At 37.4% G+C, this 20,169-nt stretch overlaps 2 protein-coding genes across 2 annotated transcripts; one reads left to right on the forward strand and one right to left on the reverse strand.

The window, feature by feature from the left end:
• Positions 1-2,179: 2,179 nt before the first annotated feature.
• LOC113320314 (MLO-like protein 1) lies at positions 2,180-7,151 on the reverse strand. Its single transcript, XM_026568238.1, has 13 exons — positions 6,586-7,151; positions 6,358-6,415; positions 6,037-6,242; positions 5,793-5,909; positions 5,530-5,682; positions 5,354-5,428; positions 5,170-5,258; positions 4,896-4,945; positions 4,420-4,460; positions 3,260-3,469; positions 2,984-3,051; positions 2,816-2,876; positions 2,180-2,706 (listed from the first exon to the last, which is right to left on the reverse strand). Exons 1-13 carry the CDS (start codon positions 6,721-6,723, stop codon positions 2,425-2,427), a joined length of 1,548 nt encoding a protein of 515 aa, XP_026424023.1. The 5' UTR covers positions 6,724-7,151; the 3' UTR covers positions 2,180-2,424.
• A 12,025-nt stretch (positions 7,152-19,176) lies between these two features.
• Positions 19,177-19,803, forward strand: LOC113273432. The gene has a single exon (XM_026523151.1). The coding sequence runs from the start codon at positions 19,177-19,179 to the stop codon at positions 19,801-19,803; it is 627 nt and encodes a 208-aa protein (XP_026378936.1).
• The last annotated feature ends 366 nt before the right edge of the window (positions 19,804-20,169 follow it).

The raw sequence follows: 20,169 nt of genomic DNA on the forward strand, positions 1-20,169 counted from the left end.
GTTAAGGGTTAAGTGGCAAACTGTCTCGAAATGGACCCCTAGGTTGTGAAAATGTTCCGGACGTTAGGGAAAAGATTAGAATGCACCATTCTGTTAGTTTTGGGGCATTTTGATCAAAATTTGGCATCTTGACCGGTCAACGGAGTTTTGAAATTCCATTTTTATCCTTCTTAATCAAAACGCCCCAATCCGCCACTACCACCGCTACCACCAAACGAACAACCACCAACCACCATCGCTTCCACCACAACTACGACTAGAACAACCACCACCGCCACCACAGCCGCCTCCACTACCACCGCCACTAAGACCATCACCGCCACCACCACCATCACCGCCACCACCACCGCCATTATCACCACCACCACCTGAATCCTAAATCCTGAACCCTAAGCCCTAAACCCTGAATTTTAAACACTGAACCCTGAATTATGAACAATGTACCCTGAAGGGCAATTTCAACTACTTAACTCTCTCTAACGGGAAATCTAACGGAGCGGGACATTTTAATCTTTCCTTAACGTCTGGGGCATTTTCACAACCTTGGAATCCATTTTGGAACATTTTTCCACTTAACCCTTAAGTTAATTATGCGAAAGGTCATGCAGATTCTAGTGGTGTGGGACTATTGTCATTTTACAAGGGATTATTGAAAAAGCGAATTATTTGTCGAATTGCTAACAAGGAATCGGACTCGTTATCACATGTTCACAGTATTAACCACTCATTATCACATGTTCACAGTAATTGAAGAATAAAGAGAACACCCCCGAGAAATTGCATCAAAGAAGAGCCAACTTAAATTGCGAGTTGGTAGGAAACCCGTGAGTTTGTACGGGTTGATTTCGCATTTGGCGGATTCTAGCACCTAAAGTCTGTCCCTAGGCCCGGCGGGTTATGACATATTTTCTCGACTATCAGTTCATGCAGTCTTGCGATGTCGTCAAGTATGCAAAACATGGCGTGATCTTCCTGCGGTGTACTTGCGACTCACTCACCATCATCATAATCGACTTAACAATGATGCTGTTTCAAAGGTAAGTAGCGTAGGTCTTATTTTCTTACTCAAGTCAGTAAAACCATGTCACCCACTTCACTATGGAGAGTTTGATGAGAATAATACTAATCAGAATGAGCAGTGCATTCAAAACACAATAAAATCGATCAACCATCCTCACCTTCCAACTTACGGGAGCATAAAATCAGTTCTTGCAATGGTTTAATTTGTTTAGCAAAGACTGGTTTCCCGATCCAATTCATATCTTTAATCCCATTACTAGAGAATATTTATACCTTCAGGGATATAATGAAAATAATGACTACCAAGATGTTAGTAGAATATATAGTGGTTTTGGTTACAGTTCTCAAACTAGAGAGTACAAGGTCGTTAGAATATTATACAACGATTTTTATGGTAGAAGAGATGTACAAGTATATACTCTTGGTGGTGGTAATGGGTGGAGAAATAATGGGGTTCTCACCAGCTGGTTTATGAACAAGGTGTCTTTGCTAATGGATCTATTTACTGGTTAGGTAGGAATGGAAAAGACATAATGGCCTTCAATTTGTCAGATGAAAAGTTCCATGCCCTCCCAGCAGCACCTTTTTGCGCGCCTACTTATCGGTTCACTTATATTCTCGGATCATACGGAGACTGGTTATGTGTCACTGGCTGTGGAATTGAGAGCTCTCCTAAATGTTTAGATATATGGACTTTTAAGAAGGCATCGTCGAAGAAGAGTATTGCAGCTAGCAGTAGCAGGGACGAGTCATGGAGCTGGTGTAAGGAATTCAGTATAACTCTAAAAGAATCATTTGCTTATCATTATAGACCATTGGCTGTTACAAAGAGTGGGTTGTTTCTACTCAAGTATAAAAATCCTGACTATCCTTATGCACATGCACTCTTTTCTTATGACCCGAGAGCTGCAACTATGAAAAGCCTTGGGACTTGGAAGTCATTCGAAGCAATTCTTCATAGAAACAGCTTTGTTTCATTGGAAGCTTTAGGAGAAACAACATGTAAGAAAAGAAAGCTAATGTCTTAACTTCTGAGTTCAATATTGATCTGCGGCATAAAGTTTGATATTTAGTTTTTGGCATGTTTAAAAAATATTGTGCTTTATTTCCCATTAATCTTTATTCTTGATCTTCATGTTTTTTGCTGTGGGAAAATATTTAAACAAGTCGTAAGACGTTAATTTCAGTAACAGCCATTGCTGAATTTATCCACCAAAACTCACATTTATCAATACTTCAAATATTGATGATATACATTTGATATTACAAGCTACTTAGAGCAAAAACACAAACTATATTTCACTTTGTGATGGTTCTATCTATAACAAAGGATTTTCACCAACACAACAATTGAAAAGAGACAATTAACTAGTTAAAAAATCGTCGACGTTGTCAGACTCAAATCTACGGTTCACCTCGTCGTGTTGACGGGTCGATTAGTGCGATATCACCATCTTCCTTCGCGATTTCCTGTGCAGGTTCTGGTTGTCGTCCCATACGGCCCATTAGAATATGAGCAGTGGTAGAAGAACCTTCTCTTGACCCTCCTTGATGTGTAGTACCACCTTGAGTTGAGCCATTTGCAGCTGCTGCTCTCAAACCTCTCTTCTTTGCTTTCTGTGCCCACCCGACCAATCCTACTTGTACATGCTCATCGAATATAGCCTTGTTGAACGAACTTCCCATCTAAACAAAATCAGAACAAATTAAGTAAACCGAGAAAAGCATGTCAAGAAAAAGTTAACTGAAAGCAAGCAGAACTGATAAGTTAAGGAGATTAAAAATGCTATTATACCTGTGTTACAATGGCGTAAAGAGGGAGGGTACTGTAACTGCAGAGTACTTGAATAAAGACCCTATGAAATACATAAAACAATCAGATTGGTGCATGTTTTATATCTGTTGACTACTTTCGAGAAGGTTAATTTATGAAATATGGATGAATATAGGAGAGAGATCTAACCCGATAACAAGTCTTGGGATGATATAGCGAACTTGTCCCATAATGCAAGAGTCAAACCCGAATTGGACCTGAATTTGATTGAAGTGTAAGAATTTCAGCCAGTCACAACTACGACAACTGACCAAATTGATAACAGAGGATACAAGATATGTCTTAACATCCACACGAACTAATGGAACACCCAGGCAGCAAGCTGAAGGATAATTTCAATGCAATTGCGATGTGGACTTACAAAACACAGCATGATGAAGCTTAATGTATATGTGAGTCACTTACCCATATCCAGAAGAAAAATGCAATTTCAAAAGCATTCTGGAAGAGGATGAAATGTATCAAAAAGAGAACGATACGGGGGCGACTGAACCAGAAGTGCTCATCTGAGGGCTTAACTACCAAGTCCCCTTCTATGGCTATATGTTTCTCAGCGACTTCATGAGCCAGTTGAGATATAACGTGTTCCAGCTTTGCTCCGACCGCAAGTAGCAGCTGAATTTTGTAAGATTAAACACCATATTAGCTAAAGTTTGTGAATCTTTGATTAGCATGCTTGATAAAAGAAAAATGATGAGACGTACAATGCTAGTTCACTATGCAAATGCATATATTGACAAAAAGTCGGTTGAGTAATATCTACTCTTTGACACATCTCTGGTTTAGTCACTACACAAACAGGGTCAATTCTGTGAACTCATAGAAGGTAAAATAATTGACTAAAAGAACACATTAATCAATTACTAGAGGGGTTTCTTGTTTCTCCACTGTGTACTGTAATTTCAGAATCACCAACTTCAGATATTTACATGACATATGCCTATATTGTGCTCTACTAAAATAAACATCATTATTCAAGAAACTGGAGATTAAGGCTGCCGTAAAGAGTGGAAAATTCAAATTCCGAGAAAGCTAAGAGCAGATTTTAAGACCTACTTAATAGCATTAGAAGATGAACAGGATGGATCAAGTCCCTCAGACATTTGTCTCACACTCGAACCTCTCTTCAGTGTAACCTAATTCTTTACTTGGAATAAAAAGAAGATGCGACAGGGAAAAAAGAAACAGGGACCGAAGGGTTTTAACTATTATAGAGTCTAAGGTTAAAATAATAGGCTGCAAATTCTTGGATGTCTTGCTGTTGGAAGTAGATACTGTCTTAAGAAAATTGAAATTAGCCATGATATACAGGTCCACTTTATTATTTAATACGTAAACTATTAAACATTCAAGAATGCAAGATTTTAGCCACCAAAATCACATTGACATTGTTAAACAACTTGAATCTCAAAAGGCACTCAATGATGCATGCAAATCGCATGTACCAACTGGTTGTCCCCTCAGGCCCTCACATGTGTAAAGGTATACGATGTTCAAATACACATACTGTGTATGCATATTGAGTAGCAAACAGAGAGAGTGAGTTACAGGGTTAGAAAGCTTACAACGAGGGGGATGAAAGCTATCCAGAAATATGTATGCCAACCTGCACATGAAAAGAAAACAGGTTTTCAGTCTCCAAATCATGGACTAGCTTGACAAGGTAATAATAAGCAGTCAATGACATTGCATAAGAACAGAACAAATTAGGGAGACATCTGCGAACATTCTATCCAACGCTAGTGTGTCTCTTAGATTTGAATATGAGACTGAATATCCTATTATATATGTTTGAGCTTTCATAGACATGGAAATAACTGAGATCTGCACAACTATTGTATGCAAAGTCAAACCTCTTACTACAACTTAAACAACTTTCAAGCTAACTGTTAGAAGAACTTGAAAATGTAACCTTCGAACAGAAACCAAGGTTCGAGTTCAAAGAATTTGTTCAGAATCAGCATCTAGAAGCACTTGATTCAACTACAAGTTCTCATTGTGAAGCTGCAAAAGCAGATAATTTAAACGAAGCTGGTCATACCTTCTACATTCAGCAACAAGAAAATGACCACGAATATCCAAAGATACCAACTGCAAGAGAAAAACAAAAGCTAATGAGAAATAATGGATGATACGAGGAGCAATATAAATGGTTATTCCATGACATTCCACGTAGAAAGTTATGTGCTTTCTACAACCTGCTAGTTGCTATCTGAGGCATACAAATCATTATTATTTTATTCTTTCAGGTGTGTGTGTGACCATTAAGGGTTATGTGTAGGACATTCTTTTCTTTTGCACTAAACCATATTTACCTTATGCCGACGACCTTCTTAAAATCAGCTTCAAGAGCTCGAACCATGTACTTGTGAAAATCGAACTTGGGGTTTCCCCTGCAATGTGTCTGCAGGAATATGAAACAACCCAAAAGGTTGAAACCCATGTTCAATAGAGCACATCATGAAAAACACCGACCCCCTTAGTCCCTAATAAACTTACCGTAATGAAACCTAGACGCAATGTGATATAGTCTGATTTGGTCACAGACCCGTAAAATTGCTTGAAGAATGAATGCTGCAAAGACGTAAAAATACATTAGTACACAATTCAATGTCAATAACACTAGAGTATTAGAGTATTCGCTGAGTGACAACATAGCTATGACAATGACTTACAAACCAGCTTAGTATTGCTGAATCTCTCCCACAAATGAGAAAATGGTCCTTGATAAAAGCATGTTGATGGACATGTGTGACCTTGTTCAGATGCTTTGTAGTATCATATTTATCTTTCGCAATAGAATCCTCCCAGTGCTTCCACATACGAATCTATAACATAAAATTCATTTCAACATCCACATATAATCAACAGTAAGTAAAAGAACTTTAAAAGATGATAAACGAACAACGGATAAATCAAAAGATATGAGATCAGTTACCTTTATACCGCCGAAAAGAATGGTGAGAACACAAAATGTGACATGGACAATAGCCAATACAAAGATAAAGATATGCAAATGATGCAATGCCTCAGTAGACAACAAAGGGACCTTTCCCTGCACAACCAAAAAAACCAATTCACTATCCAATGAACAAAAGAAATTTCACCAATTTCACTAGTCCACCAAGTGTTCGCCCGGAGAATCAAAAAAACGAATTCCTTAAAAGACTATTCAAATATACCTTTTTAGTGCAGTATTCATTATTCCCTTCTGATGCAAGAAGCCTTCTACCAATACCAGAAATGAAACCAAGATGAGCAACCTCTTTAAGCCCAGGCTTACTACATGGAAGTAGATGATTAGTCCACCTCTCATGTATACAGATTTTAGAGATTGTGTTTTGAAACACCGTCAGTAGCAATGAAATGAACCCTAAAAGCATCAATTCTGCAAACAAACAAAAAAAATTCCAAAAAGTTACAATCTTGAAGACCCCAATACCTCCATTAATCAAAACCCATCGGGTAAAACCAAGTAAAGAGATGATAAGGGGTGGTTTTACCTTCTTTGATTTTCTGTAAAGCTTCAAAAAGAGGCTTTTGATTTTTCCTCTTCAAATACTGTAAATCATCAAAAATCGAAAACAACCCATGATTAATCCATCAATAATCTGAAGTGGGTTTTGATTAATTAACAAGATTAAGCTAAAATTGGATGATATTTACGGATTCAATTGAAGAAAAACAGAGGAATTTTAGGTTGTTGAGAGAAAAGGATTGAAAGCAGCTACCTTTCCAAGTGAATGAAGAAGTCTTTCAACAACAAGAGATATGAATACAATGAGTGAACAAACCATTGCAACAATCCATGTTGGTGTAAATTCTAATGAATTCGCATCAATCTCTCCTTCTTCACCTCCTCCTGCCATTAATTAATGGCCTCCTTTTAACAAATTAGACCTTTCTTTTTTCTTTCTTTTTTTGCAAAATCTGTGCTTTTTGGTTTAATTAGCTGGAATTGAGTCTTGAGACAAATGGGGTCTGAAACTCTGAATAGAATTTGAAATGATTGAAGAAATTCCAGAGAGAGAGTGTGTGTGAGATTTATAGAGACATAAAGAGAGAGTGAATATAATATTGATGGAGATGACAGAGAGAAAGTAGTGAGGTAGTGATGTTGACGATGATGATGACAAAGATTTGAACCGCGTTTTAGTAATTAAAACGGCCGGACGGACGGACATCTGAATTCTTACTTTAATTTTGATTTTAATTTCTTTTTTTAAGTGATTGAGAATCTGAATTTTGAGATGAGAAAGGGATGGATGGATTGACGCGTTCGAATTTTCTTTTAATGAGATCTTTTTTCTTGTGATTTGATTGAAATTATTGTAATTTATATAACTCAATTTTTAGGTGTGAATGAATATGAGATTCGAAGAATCCAGAAGATTGAGATTGTAAGAAGTGGCAGTAAAAAAAGGGAATCCAGAGTGCCTAAATTGGTAGAGCAGACCTTGTTGTGGAGGGCAGGTCTTGATAGTGAAAGGCAGCATCTTAACTATTTATGGGTAGCTGGATTGCACAGACGCGGACACTACAAAATTTTCAAAAAATTAGGACGCGGACACGTATATACATATTTTATTTATATATTATTTATATATATAATCATGTATTTATACAGGTAAACTTCAATGTAAAAAGTGATAGCGTGTTTGAACACCAGAAGCATTTCCTGAAATAGAAATCAATCTCAAAAGTCGGAAGTTTAATCACCAAAAACAATAATAGCGTGTTTGAATATCAAAAGTTGGAAGTTGAATCTCATTTCAAAAGAGTAATAGCGTGTTTAAATACCAGAAACATTTCCAGAAATAGAAATCAATCTCAAGAGTTGGAAGTTTAATCACCAAAATTAGGCTTCTTTTAGCGATATTATCTTCCAGCACTTACTTCTAATTTTTCGACTTACTTAACTTCAAAGGTAACTTTTGGAAATGTATCCAAAGTCCAAACATGTTAGCGAATAAACAGTAACCAGCCACGGTTATACCGTGTTATATACGTGGGAAAGTAACGCGGAAATTCTCACCAACTACTATACGGCCATATCATTTATGAAGAAGAAGGCCAAGTTGCACCACAAATTTCTGCAAAATAGGACAGGCCTGAAATTGGCAATATGCAAATGCCAAGGCAATAATCAAGGGAGAAAGTCCAACTTATATCTCTTTTCAAATTAAAATTACATTTCCTTTCTTTAACGTTTTTCAGATGACTATAATAACCCCATGTGCTACGACTTCTTGTCTACTCTAGTAAATCATCCAAGATTCTCTGGAGTTTAGGACATAGAGTTAGATCATTCTTCGTATGTTTTTGTTTTTAACTAACAATTCCGGGAATCCGGATATCATCATATTCTTTTTTATAGGAATTACTGTTTAGTCCAATTTTTCATGATTCAGTTAGTGGCTAGTCCATACGTGGAAAAACATTTACTTTCTAATTCAAAAACATGATTTTGGACTAGATTATTTACTCTCTAATCCAAAAACTTCGTGGAGATTATAAAGTGTATTCTCTAAATGCCTAAAACATCCTTCCAGATCTAATTAGTATCAATACATATAAATGTTACTAGTAGTATGTTACTACATACTAGTAATATCAACAAGGTGATACTACATATTAATATGTACTATACTAATAGTAACAAAAATATCTTACTAATTTGTTACTAGTAAATAAGATAATTACTTTACTATACTAGTTACTACTAATATACCATACTAATAGTAACTAGTATACTAGTTACTACTATTATACTAGTAGTAACTAGTATACTAGTATATACTACTAGTATGCTAGTATACTACTAGTACTAGTAGTATACTATATACTACTAGTATGCTAGTATACTACTAGTACTAGTAGTATACTATATACTAGTAACTAGTACTAGTAATAACATCTAGTATCAATACATAACAATTTTTTGATATGTAGTATCAATACATAACATACTACATATCAATATGTAGTATCAAAATATAACATACTAAATATCAAACATACTACATATCGGTATGTAGTATCAATATATAATATACTACATATCAGTATGTAGTATCAATACATAACATAACAATATTAAACATAACATATTGATACTACATGTTAATATATAGTATCAATATATAACATATTACTACTAGTACTAGTTACTACTAGTATACTAGTTACTACATATTACTACTAGTATATTGATGTTTTATTGATCTACAATGACTTTCTTCTGTATTTAGCTTGTCCCCCTCTACTCGGATTACATTTCCCTATATTTATACCTTTGCGAACTAGGGTCTTACCCTCATTATGAGGTAAACATAAATTGTATTTACTTCCCTTGCATGCCTCCAGGTATTAAGTTTGCATGAAACTGCCCTTGCATGTTTCCTGGCATTAATCTTCCATGCATGCCTTCCGTGTATTTTATACACGGTACAAACAACATGGCTTAAGGTAGGACTTATAATTTCGAAAAGGTGTTTTAAGTAAAATTTACTACCTCCATTTCAAAAAGGTTGGTTTATTTTAGTGATGAAAGGTCTAATGGTTGAACTACTCGGTACTACTCCCTCCACTCCAGGTTTATTTTGTGTGCAATTTATAAAACCAAAGCCTTTTATAGAAGAAGAATACAATCAAATTAAATGGTCGGATTTTATTTCCGGATATACCATCATCTCTCCCTTATACATAAATTTTTTTTTGGATATCTTTGTTGTTTATCGCTCTTTCTCTTCCCGATCTACTTGTAATTGATGTCCTTATTTGTGTTAGGATTTTGATTATTTTGTATTTTGATGTTTTTGTTATTCTTATAAGCAAACATGTAATCACGATTGTGATCTGAATGAATTGAAATATGTAGATTGTCCAAAAAAAAAAAAAATAACTATTGGTTGAAAATTTTGAATCCAAAACATGGGACAAAACGACCAATTAATTAGCGTGTATTAGCTGGTTCAATTAAATACTCGCAAAGCAGAAAAAGAAAAGCACTCCACCCCGGTGTAAGTGGTACTGAGGCTAAAACCAAAGCCTTTTATACACTAATTTAACTAGTAGTAGTTTGATGTTCGCTATTTTCTAAAGAATGCTTTAACCCACACCAACCGATTACTATAATCTAGTGAGCTTTAATTAAAGACACTAATTGCTATTAATTTGTAAAGGTACATATTTATGTTTCAGCGGTGTCCCTCCGATCCCCATTATAGTGTCTCAGAAGCTCTATTCTACTTCTCCCGTTTCTCCCGTCTCAGAACAATAGGCTATAAATTTTCTTAATCAATACAGAAGCACTGCATTGATTTAAAAAGAAACAAAAATGACGTAAATAGACGTAAGTGATTTACTCTTAGATCAGACATTCACCCCCAACCTGTTGACTGTTGCAATAAAATCGCCTATTAGCCCATTGTTTTTGCTTGGCTTTGTCAGTGATTGAATAATGGGAATTTTAATCAAGTGCCACACTTCCAATTTCCAGTTTAAAAAACTGCCACCATTTTTTTCAGAATTAATAAAGCGCCACAACTGTTATATGTTCCGTTAAGGCCCACATGATTGGTCATTTATAGTTGACCTGGTCAATTTTTCATGATGCAATTACCTAATTATCCTTCCATTTGGTTATTATCTAATTCTCATTGAAGAGAAAATCAATTCTCTTCCTCTCTTGTTATCTTCTTCTTCACCTGCTCTTCATCTATTTTCTTTTCTGATTTCAATACCAGAGAGTTGAACTTTAATTTGCGCAAGAACTTTATAATTTAGTGAATTCAAGAGAGTGTTTATGAGATTGTAGAGCTGTTCTTTGTCAGAATTTATGTTAATTGAGGAACTGTAAATTAAGGTTAGGGTCTCTCTGAGAATCGAGGATGAAGATGATAATTCTGAGGCTTAGATCGAGAGAAGAGGAAGAAAATCCAGTAATGATTGGTGGGAGTGAAGTTGATTTGAGAAAACAAACAAGTTAACCTCAAATTAAAGGTAAATCAAAGATTCAATTTAGGGCTTATGTTCTATTTTGGGTTAATATAAAATTGGTACTGTTATTAATCCGCAAATGATGAGTTTTCTGATGTGAGAACCATGAAAAGAAAATTAACATATTATAATGAGGATTAGAGAATTAGGGTTCATGAAATTGGAATAGGGAAAGAAGATAAATTACTGTTATAGATGTAATTAGGGGTTTTGAAGAATGGGTATGAATCAGAGATAGGGCTTGAACGTGATTTAGGTTTTTTTTCTTCAATTTTTGCTTTGTAGATTTCCATTGTTATCTCTAACAGACAATTTAATTCTTTTTTTCCATAGTTTTTCTCTGCTGATTTTGGAACTAAGGAATTGCTTTTGAAACATTGAGAAGTTTATGTTTGAATTGGCAGAACATGATGTTGTTGTTGAGATAAGATTCAGTGCGATTTTGGGTCTTAAAAGAAATGATGTTTGCTGAGATAAACAGAGAACTTGATGTTGCTGAGATATGGTGTTGGTTCTGTGGCTAGTGGTTGTTCAATCTCAACACCAGATAAGAGATATCATAGGTGTTTTACAAGAGCAGAAAGAATTGTTGTTGGTTGAATATCATGTGGTGGTTTGAGGTGTTATTTTCTCTGGAGAGTACAAATGGTGTCGTTGAGTGGAAAACAGGGAAATGAGTTGAAAGATAATGCTGCGTAGGTGCTGGCTGTTATGGAGAATGAATAGATGAATGTTACGATGGAAATGTGCACGGAAGAATAGCCTGAAATAGGATGTAGAATGACCAGAAAACAGTCTAATCTCTTAAAGATCGTTATGATGACTTGATTTAGCTCTGACTCACAACTTAACCGGCTAATGACTCGCTATGATGACTTGATTTAACTCAGTATAGTGAGACGATTTGCGGGCGTTGATGTCTTTTACTAAGCTGGATAACTGCCACCTATGTACTAACGGATGTCAACTGTTTTTTTGAAAAAAACGGGATGAAAAAGGTCAAATGTGTGGCACTAAATAAATTCTGAAAAAAACAATGACACTTTCTTAAACATGAAATTAAAAGTGTGGCACTTTATTAAAATCCCCAATAATGAGTAGTGGATGTCCACGAAGTCTCTAACCAGACTTTTGGCGATCTTCATCTTGTACCAATATTTTCTTTTTTTTTCCCTTTTTCTTGGAGTGGTTTCATATAAGTTCTTTCTTTTCCATTTTCATTTCATTTGTTTTTATGAGAAATATATTAAGCTAAAGCAAAATGGCTAGTGGAAAATGTTACATGTGAGGAAATATAGTAGAGAGTCGTCTAAAAAACTCTTCCAAATGCTTTAAAATCTGTCATTAACGTGGGGACGAAGTAGTTGATGTTCCCGCTATAATCCATAACCCTTTTCTGGACTTTAAAGAAGACAGTCTCAATCGATATTCCTTGGAATACTTTTCATGATGTGCATGGTAGTGTCACTCAGTGACACACCCACCCTTGTGTCATATACTTTTTATTTCTTTAGGTGAAAAGAAAAGGTGATTAATTATTTAGCATTATCGATCATAGCTTTTGTTTTATTCATTTCACGCTTTTTTACTTTTCTGATCGATACTGCACTGCAGTGCTCAGTTTACATCCTTCAACTCTTTTATGAACTATATGAATTAAAATGAGTCTCTAACCAGAGGGCTAATTTTCCCTTTGAGAGTCTTATTCAACCGTCGAGAGTAACTTAATTAGGCAGATGAAAAAATTGTTGGGCTTAACTGGGAGCTGCAATACATTTACTGCATAATAATATTATTACTAATGTCATTTTAGATTTTAGTTATGCTTCTAAGATTAAATTCACTGTCTAGAATTTAAGAAAATAAAGGTCTTGGAATCTTAGTTGGAAGAAATTAAATCCCAAAATATGATCCTCCATCCGTAGGACAAGTAGTTGATAGCACTTGAAACCCAGAAACCAAAGCAGGGTACTCTATCTTGTTGGACCACAGGGGTTAATTATATATATGGAATGGTTGCTCCAAAATTACAATCTACTTCATGAAAAGGTGGTACTGTTTGTAACCTGTAAGTTTAATTAGCATCATGGGTATTCTTAGAGCCAAAGTAATTAGTAGAAGAAGAAAGAAAAGTGTGAAACGAACCTAGTTATCAAAAGTTTAAGAAACACTAATTTGAGAAAACAAGAACCTGGAGAAAAAAGAAACAGAGGAACAGACAAAAAGATTAGAACTAATACACTGCACGCAACTTTGAGACGTATTGGGGCCTGTACATAATAACTGAAGCTAACTTGGATTGGACTAGATTTGGACTCACTCTTTAGTCTACGATGGGTGTTTCTGCTATGAATGTGAAACCTCCATACGATACGATTAAGATGCAGTGAATCTGATAGAGAAAGGCATGCAGCATCTTATCCATTTCTAGAAAGTCATGCACTCATCTTAGTTGGACTTACATTTATGCCTCTCAAACTGCACACGGTAAGCATGACACAGACAACTGTAGCTACAGTTGTGCCGTGTTATTTACGTGGGAACATAACTCTCACTTCACGCAGACAACTGCGTGACCGTATAACACCATTTATTTATTTATTTAAAAAAAAACAGTTTAAAACCCAAAGGTCATATTAGAGTTTAAATTTCCAAGAAATTTATTACCTACAAGCTCAGGTAGCTATGAAAAAAAAATGAAAAATTCTCTCATCCCGATGTTGACGAGTTTTGAACTCAGACCGCTGGTATCATCACCCAACAATTTTTTCACTATATCACTGTGACATCTTCATATAACACCATTTATGAAGGCAGAGTTGCACAGATATTTCTGCAAATTAGGACAAGCTAGAAATTGGCACTATACAAAGGCAATTAGACTCAAATCAAGGGAGAAAGTCTATCTTTATCTCTTTGATTAGCTGAGTACATGTCTTTTAACGTTTTTCAGATAATTATAACAAGCCCATGTGCTGCGACTTCCGGTCTAGCCAATCATGCAAGATTCTCTGAATATCATCATAAGAATTGCATACTTTTATCAGACAATACAAGTTTGGTGGCCTTTATATATTTTGTTTTTCTAAACTAGGTAGATCGTGCATGCAAACTCAAAAATCATAACAAGTTATTAGTTCCGATTCTTGGGTTGAATTACAAGCTTATTATACGGGTGGTATGATTTATTAGAGGGGCGACATTATGATGGTAATATCCCTTTAGTTGGTTAGAGGATGTCTTAAAGGGGATGTAAATTAACTAGATTACCCTTTTCACCTTAAATCAACCAAAATCAAATCAATTTTTTTTAAACCTAATGAATAAAAAAAATCAAATCAGTTTTTTTTTCATCTTCTCTTCTCCTCCATCAACTGTAATCTCCATTAAAACTGGAAATTTCATCGTCTTCGATTAATCAACGATTTCGAAAATTGATCAAGTGTAATGACTTATATGAGGTATATTATGAAAAACCCAGTTAGGGTTTAGTTTATTTTGTTCGATTTAAGTTTAATTTCTATCAGAATTTAGGGTTTTAGGTGAAAATTGAAATTGAAATTTATGGGTTTATGTGAGCTACGGTTGATTTTAACTCTATTACGAACCGTAACTGAAGAATTTGATGTTGTTACGGTTGGTAATAGTTCAATTACCAACCGTATGTTTTTTTATCTGAAAATTTTCTTCAATTACGGTTGGTAACCATTTTTATTACCAACCGTAGCTCAGTTACGGTTGGTATCGAGCATTTGGTTACCAACCGTAACTCAGTTACGGTTGGTATTGGGCATTTGGTTACCAACTTTAACTGAGTTACGGTTCGTATCGATCATTTAGTTACCAACCGTAACTGGTTTTACAATTGGGTTTTTCCCTAAATTTAATCAGTTACGGTTGGTAGTTCATCTTTTACGAACCGTAACTATGAATTACGGTTGGTTACGAGCGAAATGCCAACCGTAATTAGCTCTGAAAATGTAAGAATTTTTTTTTTTACGTATTTGAGCAACAAAAAGCTAGTTGGGACTAATTTAGAAGTATACCTGGTCATTTTCAGGCATTAGGTTTTCACTTTGTTGGTTAATTTCTTCAATTGACTGAGATTGACCTTCACTTTGGGTTAAAACTTCTCTACCATCTCCAAACTTTTTTTTTTTTTTAAAACTCTAAAATATGATTTTGAGTTAATATAAGTGAATTTAATCATTAACATTAAACTTGATTATCATCACTAAACTAGGTTATCAATTATGAGGGTTAATTTGTCATTTCCAATTTTTTTTAATAAGGGACACCTTGAATGGTCATGTAATGACCCTTTTTGTCCTATTAGAATGCCTCCCCTCTAATTAACCATGTCGCCCATATGATAAGCTTGTTAAATTAAGTCCAAAGGTAACTTTTCGAGATGTCACTTGTAGGTGTAAATAATCCACAGATCTAGGCGGAACAATCCTAGGCAATGAGGCATCAACAATAGGTGGAGTGTGAAGCACCAAATCATCTTATCCAAGCTCGGTGCGAGAAAAGAGACATCGAAGAAATCCGTGAGGCCAGTACGTGTAAGGGTGAAACTCGGATGTGATGCCTGCCGAGTACAAGGGCAATAAATGCACTGACAAAACAGTTGAGAGGATAAGAAGTACCTGGTCAAAGTAAGACTCGGGACCGAGAGTATCAAGGACGACATCGGCCATACTCACTAAGCAATCAACATCGGGTAGAAGGACGTCGGGAGAAGATACCACTAAGCTAGGCCCAGCATCTCAGGAAAAGCATCATCCGTCACCCGAGAAGGATATCAAGGAAGATGTACCACGACTCACACTGTAAATTGGATGTATCATCATGTGTAGCTATAAATAGAAAGCCTTGTAGAGAGCTAAAGCCCAAGCAATTCAGTGAGAAAGGAGAGAGAACTAAGAACATTGTGGTGAGTATAGAGAGTTTACTAGTGAGATACACCCCTTGTAACTTTGAATCAAGCAATAAAGATCATCCCTTTACCCCCGTGGACGTAGGTAATCATACCGAACCACGTATATCTTATGTTCTTAAGCATCTCTTGTTTGTTGGCTTCAATATATGTGGGTTTATGATTCTTTGGATGTAGAAGTAGGATTTTCCACCTCTACATTCTGGTGCCGACTAAGGGGACCGTGTAACATCTTTATATACCTTGCATAAAGACCATTAAAGAGAGATTCCAAAGCTCCTAAATCATATCATGATGTTAGTCGATGTTAAGTGAAAGACTCTTATGACTAATAATATCAGTTTGTAGTCGAGTCTTTCGAAGCACCTTCTTTCTCAAAATCAAATATGTTACAATTGTTTTTGTCAAATCTTCGTTGAGCTCACGGAGTTTGCATCTCTGTCGAGTTGAAGAGTTTTGTTAATGGATTGAGTCATTGTATTTTTGTCTCGTGTTAAGTAAAATTCTCTTTATCTTGTTGTTTCGAGTCACGGAAACTTATGATTTGATCCTTTCCTTTGAAAATAGGTTCTTTGCGTCAAAATTCTCGAAATAATTACGAGTAAGGTCTCGAATTTGAACTATGGTCGGTTGTATTTTCTTATATGACTAGGACGAGCTGTTAGAAAGATTCAAAATCTCCCAAAAATATCTTTGTTGATGTTTGGTAGTAGTTAAAATGAAACTTCATCTCACCGGTCATTTCTCGTTGGCACAACAGTAGTAGTGGTAAAACCATCTCAAAATCATCGAGTTAGAGTTACCGAAACTATGGCTAGAAAGGGTATGATGAGCACTTAGGTGACAATCTCATCCTGATCCCATAACAAGAGCCTTATAGTGTCGTTAGAAAGACAAAAAAATCCCAAGGTAAAGCTATCCTTGCGGAGTTCCAAGGAAAGAATCGTGAAATATTGTTTTAATAACCTGCGTAGTTGGGACACCGGCAAAACGATTGGCGGAAGTCACCATTATAAACCCTGGCCAAGAAATAAGCTTTCCGATTAAACGTACGAACGATTAATGATTTCTGGCACAAGGAATGTTAGGAAAAATAATGATTAATGTATAAGAAAAGTACCGAAAGCGACGTAACCAAACCACATTTCAAAAACTGTCATATTAGTCAAAACCAACTAACTTGCTGAGTTCAGCATGACAAAGTAAAAAGAATCGTACTTGGTTGAACTTTTTCTTTTCTGAGTGTCAGAACTATTGTACTTCGTCCTTAAACCTTTTCGAAAGCAGTCCAAAGTGAGGTGTTGTGTGTTCTGTTGATGTAGGTAGGGACGGGCGAGCGACTCACACCCGAGCCGATGGTTAGTACTTCAGGAACAGGCAGAATTCTGAGGAATCGAACGGTAGCAGGGACAAGCGCGCAGGAAGGAGTGACGGATTCACGATAGCAGAGCAACCGACAACACCATCTAGAAGAATCCCGAGCACCAGGTGGAGGAATGGAAACTTTCGATGAGGAAGTCGATATGGGCCGAGACGATGACCCTCCCCCGAGAGGATTGCGCATCAACCCGAGTCAAATGATGTCAGAGAATATGGTGGATGGAATGACCGCTTCTGACACATAGGACGATGAGGAAGCAAAGATGATGCGCGAGGATCGTAGACGATCCCGGCAACGCGCGGAATACCAGTATGCTTTGGATCAAGAAGAAGCAAGGCTTAGACAAGTACGATTAGGAATGGATAACATAAACCGAGACATCCCCCCTGTCACACTTCCAACATCACCACCAATAGATCTACCAGCAGCACCGCCTACCACAACAGGAAATCATGTGAACGGTCACTCCAGCCATGAGAGCACCAACCCAACACTGATGGCAATTCTGGTCAACCAGAGAAGACATGATGACTTGATGAGGGAATTACAAAGGAGGAATCTAGCACTAGAGCACGAGAATTACCAACTTAGAAACCTGAGATCTAGGTCAAGAGGGTCCTCGAGCCAAGGGGCATCCATCAACCACACCCGAACACGTCTTACTAGAACTCCACCACTCGGCCAGGGCCGAGCACCCGACCCTAACTGCACGAGGAGTGGATACGGTCCTCCATAGAATTCCTCTACCAATGAAGAAGTGCAAAATGGTAGACTTGATGCTTCGACTAAAGCCAAGCTAGAACAGCTTGAGCAGATGGTTAAGAAGCTGGCAAGAGACGGGGAAGACGACAAGCTAGCAGAGGTGATTAGTGAAGCAAAGAAAACCCCATTTACCCGAAAATTAGAGCGAACCCCGTTTCCACCAAAGTGTACACTTCCCACGTTCCCTTCCAGATTCGACGGCACGAGCGACGCAGGAGAGCACATCAAGATGTATAACGTGTCGTTGTTGCAGTGGAAAATTCTGATGTGGTAATGTGTAAGTTTTTTCCGGCCAGCTTGGAAGGCGAGGCAAGGAATTGGTTCTATACCTTACCCGACGAGTCCATCGGCAGCTACGGAGGCTTAATGGAAACATTTCTTGAGACTTACATGCATAATAATATTGCTAGGCCAAGGATAAATAAGCTATTCACTTTGGCACGAAGATTTCGGGAACCCGTAAGGTCTCTAACAGACAGATGGAGGAAGCTGTACACCGATATCGGGAAAGTGTCTGTCGACCAACAGATTTTCGGGTTCGAGAATTCTTTAGGGAAGTCCGACCCTATTTGGATATCCATGTACACCAAGAAGCCGCAGACATTGAAGGAAATGAGAAAGATGCAGGAACATTACATTGCGTTGGAGGAAATACAAGAAGGGGCACAAGATAGAGGAGTCCAAGAAGCCAGCACGACAGCCGGGGCGACTCCTCAAGGGGACTCAAAGAAATCAAAAAAAAGGCTTATGGTACCACAACAAGGATTGGGAAAGAATGAATGGGCCGAGAAAGGAAAAAGGCCTCATCATGAGCCGAGAACTTACACACCTCTAAACGCACCGTTGGAAGAAATATTCAAGGAAGTAGAAAAGAGGAATGACATCAGATACCCGAATACTAGGGGAAACCAGTTCGATGAAACAAGAAACCATCCCGAGTTTTGTCATTACTAACAGTACCGAGGCCACTCGACTAACAATTGTCGGGAGGTAAAAGACATTGTCCAGCATCTGATCCGAGATGGGTACCTACCACACTTTGTTAAAACAACACCGACGCCTACTCAACCCGACGCTCCTGTGCATCAAGTAAAGATCGATCGCGGAACTCAGTTCACCTGCAACACCATCTCACATTCGGCCACCCGGGAATTCGACTTGGGGACTGGTATTACGTCACGAATTCACAAGAGAGATCGGGCTGGAAAAGAGATTTTTAGTGTGGAAAAAACCTTACCTATGGATCCCTGGATGATACAACCCATCACTTTCTCAGCTAAAGATGTCCCGATTAATAGCCAAGCTCATGGAGACCCCCTAGTCATCACCTTACTCATTGAAGAATTGAGAGTCAAAAGGATACTAGTGGACAGTGGAAGCTCGACCGAAGTCCTCTTCTATGACACGTTCAAAAGGATTGACCTATCTGAGGACATCTTAATCCCTTCGACCTACCGAATGTATGGTTTCAATGGGACAGTAACTGTACCAAAGAGGGAAGTCACGCTCAGAGTCTCAGATGAAGAGGGATACTTAGATATGCTCACCACCTTCTGTGTTGTAGATGTTGTATCGCCTTATGAGGAAATTATCGGTCGACCCTGGATCGCAGGTATCAAAGGGGTAGCTTCTACATACCATCAAAGATTGAGGTTCCCTACTTATCAGGGAGTTGTTGAAGTAGTGGGCGATCCTCAGGTCGCGAGACAGTGTATGCAACATGATATTCAACAGAACGAAGAAAAGCGATCAAGGCAGAGTCAAGAAAAGAACAAAGCTAAGGCAGTTAAAGCATGGGAAGAACTGGAGAAAGTAATCTCACAAGCGGTCACGGCCTATGAAGCAGGTGAGAAGGAGATCTTATAGCAATCAAAGGAGGCGGCACCGATCGCAGAGTCGAAGCCCAACTTCTCGGCCCTAGAATCTACCCGACAAATCAACTTAGGGACTAAGGAAGAACCAAAACTAGTCAGAATCGGAACCTTGTTATCGGACGAGCAGACAGAGCAGCTGGTAACACTATTACGGGAACACATGGACGTGTTCGCCTGGAATATGCACGACATGAAGGGAATTGACCCGGAGGTATGCTCACATAACCTAAGGATAGATCCCAAGTTCAAGCCAATCTGACAAAAGATGCGTCGAATCGCCACCGAGCTACAAGCAGTGGTAGAGGCCGAGTTGAAGAAATTACAGGTGTCTGGAATCATTCGAAATGCCCGGTACCCA

This window comes from Papaver somniferum, chromosome 1, assembly GCF_003573695.1.
Source record: "Papaver somniferum cultivar HN1 chromosome 1, ASM357369v1, whole genome shotgun sequence".
Taxonomy (NCBI): domain Eukaryota; kingdom Viridiplantae; phylum Streptophyta; class Magnoliopsida; order Ranunculales; family Papaveraceae; genus Papaver; species Papaver somniferum.